Source organism: Nicotiana attenuata, chromosome 8 (genome assembly GCF_001879085.1).
Source record: "Nicotiana attenuata strain UT chromosome 8, NIATTr2, whole genome shotgun sequence".
In the NCBI taxonomy this organism is placed as follows: domain Eukaryota; kingdom Viridiplantae; phylum Streptophyta; class Magnoliopsida; order Solanales; family Solanaceae; genus Nicotiana; species Nicotiana attenuata.
Window position 1 is genome coordinate 45,964,519 of NC_031996.1, and position 5,550 is coordinate 45,970,068.

At 46.6% G+C, this 5,550-nt stretch overlaps 1 protein-coding gene across 1 annotated transcript; it reads right to left on the reverse strand.

Moving 5' to 3' along the window:
* LOC109231879 (RNA-directed DNA polymerase homolog) lies at window positions 4,491–4,898 on the reverse strand (the record flags this gene model as incomplete). The annotated part of the gene is made up of 1 exon (XM_019397494.1): window positions 4,491–4,898. A coding segment is annotated over exon 1 (408 nt), but the record flags the coding sequence as incomplete, so codon positions are not given.

Consider the following 5,550-nt stretch of genomic DNA (forward strand, 5'->3'; position numbering starts at 1 on the left):
ACAGAGAATGGAACTTGGTTTTGGATAGCTGAAGATGGCATACGATTAATAAGATAACAAGATGTAAGAACTGCATCCCCCCAAAAACGCAGCGGAACATGAGATTGTATGAGTAGGGTACGAGCAGTTTCAATAAGATGTCTATTCTTTCTTTCAGCTACCCCATTTTGTTGGGATGTGTACGGACAAGATGTTTGATGAATAATCCCATGGGAGTTCATAAACTGCTGAAATGGGGAAGACAAATACTCTAGGGCATTATCACTACGAAATGTGCGGATAGAAACCCCAAATTGATTTTGAATTTCAGCANAACATAAAAGTAAATTGTGCACTGCCGAGGGTCGAACGGCTCGAACCATAGATGCATCTATTACCCCGCTCGCGAGTCACCCGTGCGACGCGGTCAAATATAAATAAGCTCATCAACAAGCAACAATAATATATATATATCTGAGGAGTAGTTATTCACAGGAATACCCAATATTCTCTTTTAAAAGACCAAACAGGATAAGGTTCCTTCACTAGTCTCATTTACCTTAATCAAAATAGTTTATACGAATCCGAATTTATCATCAAGCTACAAGAATATCACGTAGAGCATGCTTATGGGTCCTGGACTACCCGGATTTAACATAATAGCCGCTATGTACGGACTCTCGTCACCTAGTACGTACGTAGCCCCCGCATATAATGGCAATTAATTCAATTAGTATACCTATGGGGACAATTCCCTCTTAAAAGGTTAGAAATGAGACTCACCTCGCTCCAACGTGCACTTCCAATACAAAGAACGAGTCCAAGCCCTCAATTCGGAGCCGAACGATCCCAAACTAGTTAAACGAAGTAAGAACTAGTCAATATAGACTCACAAGATCGAATTCTAGCTATTTAATCAATTTCCCAACCCTTAACACAAGTTTCCCAAAATCCGACCCCGGGCCCACGTGCTTGGATTCCGAGATTTTTCGAAGGAAGTTGTTCTCTACATCCTAAGGACCAATAATATATGATTTCTAATTCATTCCATAACAAATTTCGTGGTTAAATCTAACTTTTATTAAAACCCTAGGTTTTTGCTCTAACCCCATGATTTCACCTTAATTCTAGTGTTTACTCTACCTAAGACATAAGTAATAAACTAGAAATAGGTAGGACTAACTTACCTCAAGATGCTTGGTGAAGGTTTTCTCTCAAGAGCTCTAAAATTGCCAATGGAGGAGTGAAAAGTGTCAAATATTGGTTTGGAACCCGTATTAAATGAACCTTACTACTTCAGCGATTTCCGCATCTGCGGTCAGGGGACCGCATCTGCGGTCCCGCAACTGCGAAATGGGGCGAAAGAGCTGGGACCGCTTCTGCGGTCTCGAGGCCGCATCTGCGGAGCCGCTTCTGCGGTTCCTGGCCTGCCCTGCCCTAGGCCGCTTCTGCGATGAAAGGACCGCTTCTGCAGTCCACCAACCGCATGTGCGGTTTTGACAGAAGCAACAAACTTCAACTCTTCTCAAAATTTTCCACTTCACTCGAGCCTCGTCCGATTGACGCTCGGGGCTCCCGGGCCCCGCCCGAACATACCGACAAGTCTGAAATCACGAGACGGACCTACTCGAACCCTCGGAACACCCGAAACAACGCTAAATCTAGGAATCACCCCCTAAAACCAAATGAATTAAACTAATGAACTTCAAGTTCTTAATTTTCCTCCAACGGGCCAAAACGCCCTTAAACTACTCGGATTGACGCTAAATTTTGCGGGTAGGTATTAAATGATATTTCGGACTTGTACCGGGCTTCGGAACCAACCTACGAGCCCGATACCCATGAAATCAATCATTATTTAGTTTCTTTAAATCCTTAATATTTTAAATTAACAATTTCTAATAAAAATTTATTACTCGGGCTAGGGACCTCGGAATTTAATTCCGGGCATACGCCCAAGTCCCATATTTTCCCGCGGACCCTCCGAAATCATCAAAACAAGAATACGGGCCTGTTTGCCCAAAATGTTGACCAAAGTCAAACTTAGCCTTTTAAAAAAATTCTAATGAGTTAAATGTGTATATTTCAATCCAAACTCTTCTAAATCCCGAACCAACCATCCCCGCAGGTCGTAAATTGGTTAAAGCACGGAGAGTTTTATTTGGGGGAACGAGGTTCTAAAAAGACAAACGACCGGTCGGGTCATTACACATCCTCCACCTCTTAAACAAACGTTCGTCCTCGAACGGACATAGAAAGGTACCTGAAGTGCTGAATAGATGAGGGTATCTGCTCCGCATGTCCTCCTCGGACTCCCAGGTCGCCTCCTCGACTGGTTGGCCCCTCCACCGGACCCTCATTGCAGAAATCCTCTTGGACCTCAACTGGCGATCCTGCCTATCAATGATAGCAACTGGCTCCTCCTCATAACCCGAACTCTCATCCAGCTGAATAGTACTGAAGTCTAACACATGGGATAGGTCGGGATGATACTTCCGAAGCATCGATACATGAAAAACTGGATGAACTCCCGATAAGCCGGGGGGTAACGCAAGCTCATAGGCAACCTCCCCAACTCTCCTCAACACCTCAAAGGGACCAATAAACCTTGGGCTCAACTTGCCCTTCTTCTCGAACCTCATAATGCCCTTCATTGGCGAGACTTTCAGGAGGACCTTCTCGCCAACCATGAATGATACATCACGCGCCTTCTGATCCGCGTAACTCTTCTGTCTGGACTGAGCCGGGCGAAGCCTCTCCTGAATCAACCTTACCTTATCCAAGGTATCCTGTACCAAATCTGTACCATATAACTTAGCCTCGCCAGGCTCGAACCACCCGATAGGAGAACGACAACGGCGACCATATAAAGCCTCGTATGGAGCCATCTCTATGCTGGACTGATAGCTGTTGTTGTATGCAAACTCCGCCAAGGGAAAGAACTAGTCCCACTGCCCTCCAAAGTCACTCACACAGGCTCTAAGCATATCCTCCAGAATCTGAATCGTCCGCTCGGACTGTCTGTCGGTCTGAGGATGGAATGCTGTGCTAAGCTCTACGCGGGTTCCCAACTCACTCTGAACGGCTCTCCAGAAATGGGAAGTGAACTGAGGGCCTCTGTCTGATATAATGGAAACAGGCACACCGTGCAACCGGACTATCTCCCGAATATAAATCTGAGCATACCTCTCTGCTGTGTAAGTAGTCGCCACTAGAATAAAGTGGGCCGACTTGGTCAACCTATCCACGATGACCCATACTGAATCAAACTTCCGCAAAGTCCGCGGCAACCGAACTACGAAATCCATGGTAATGCGCTCCCACTTCCACTCCGGTATAGACATCTGCTGAAGTAGGCCACTTGGTCTCTGATGTTCATACTTGACCTGCTGGAAATTCAAACACCTAGCCACATACTCCACTATGTCCTTCTTCATCCTCCACCGCCAATAATGTTGTCTCAAGTCACGATACATCTTCGTAGCCCCCGGGTGGATGGAATACCGCGAACTGTGTGCCTCCTCCAGTATCCTCTCCCTCAGACCATCAACATTAGGAACACATAGACGACCCTAGAGTCGCAAAACACCATCCTCACCGATAGAAACCTCCTTGGCACCTCCCTGAAGCACCGTCTATCTGAGAACCGCCAGATGTGGATCATCGAACTGCCGGGCCTTTATTTCTCCCAACAATGAAGACTGAGCAACCATACATGCAAGAACTCGACTGGGCTCCGAAATGTCCAAACACACTACTCTATTAGCCAAGGACTGAATGTCCCAAGCTAGTGGCCTCTCCTCTGCTAGAATGAATGCCAAGCTGCCCATACTCTCCACCTTCCTGCTTAAGGCATCCGCGACCACGTTCAACTTGCCCGGATGATAAAGAATGGTGATGTCATAATCCTTCAGTAACTCGGGCCACCTGCGCTGCCTCAAATTAAGATCCCTCTGCTTGAACAAATGCTGCAAGTTGCGATGGTCAGTATAAACCTTGCATGAAGCTCCGTACAGGTAGTGCCTCCATATCTTAAGAGCATGAACAATCGCCGCCAACTCCATATCGTGCACAAGATAATTTTTCTCATGAATCTTCAGCTGACGGGAGGCATATGCAATAACTCACCCCTCCTGCATCAATACACAACCCAAGCCAACGCGCGAAGCATCGCAATACACTGTATACATCCCTGAACCGGAAGGCAACACAAGAATTGGTGTTGTAGTCAAGGCTGTCTTGAGCTTCTGGAAGCTCGCCTCGCAATCATCAGACCAATGGAAAGGAGCACCCTTCTGCGTCAATCTAGTCAGAGGTGATGAAATAGATGAAAAGCCCTGCACGAACCGCCTGTAATAACCTGCTAACCCCAGGAAACTCCTGATCTCGATCATTGAAGTAGGGCGTGGCCAACTCTGAACTGCCTCAATCTTCTTGGGATCTACCTTAATACCCTCTCCTGACACAATATGTCCCAAGAATGCTACTGACTCTAGCCAAAACTCACACTTAGAGAACTTAGCATATAGCTTCTGCTCTCGCAAGGTCTGAAGCACTACTCTCAGATGCTGTTCGTGCTCCCCCAGGCTACGTGAGTATATCAAGATGTCATCAATAAAGACAATGACGAAGGAATTAATATAAGGCCTGAACACCCTGTTCATCAAATCCATAAACGCTGCTGGGGCATTAGTCAAGCCAAATGACATCACCAAAAACTCATAATGGCCATATCTAGTCCGAAATGCAGTCTTCGAAACATCCGAGTCCCGAATCTTCAGCTGATGGTACCCTGACCTCAAGTCTATCTTAAAGAACACCCTCGCACCTTGCAACTGGTCGAACAAGTCATCGATACGGGGCAACGGATACTTATTCTTGATGGTGACTTTGTTCAGCTGGCGGTAATCAATGCACATCCGCATAGTCCCATCTTTCTTCTTCACAAATAACACTGGGGCACCCCAAGGTGATACACTGGGCCTAACAAACCCCTTTGCCAACAACTCCTCAAGCTGCTCCTTCAACTCCTTAGGAGCCATACGGTACGGTGGAATAGATATAGGCTGGGTACCTGGAGCCAAATCAATACAGAAATCAATATCATGATCCGGTGGCATGCCAGGAAGATCAGAAGGAAACACATTGGCGAACTCTCGGACTACGGGAACTGAATCAATCGTCGGAGACTCTGCGGTGGTGTCTCGAACATAAGCTAGGTAAGCCAAGCACCCCTTCTCGACCATATGCTGAGCCTTCAAGAAAGAAATAACCCGACTAGGGGTATCAACTGTGGAACCCTTCCACTCCAGCCTCGGCAACCCTGGCATCACTAGTGCAACAGTCTTGGCATGACAGTCTAGGACGGCGTGATATGGAGATAACCAATCCATGCCCAGGATGACCTCAAAATCGATTATATCAAGCAACAGGAGATCTGCTCTAGTCTCAAAACCACAGAATGTAACCACAAAGGACCAGTAGACCCGGTCTACAACCACAGAATCGCCCACAGGAGTGGACACATGAACAGGAGTGCCCAAAGGTGCAGGAGGAATAACCAGGAATCGA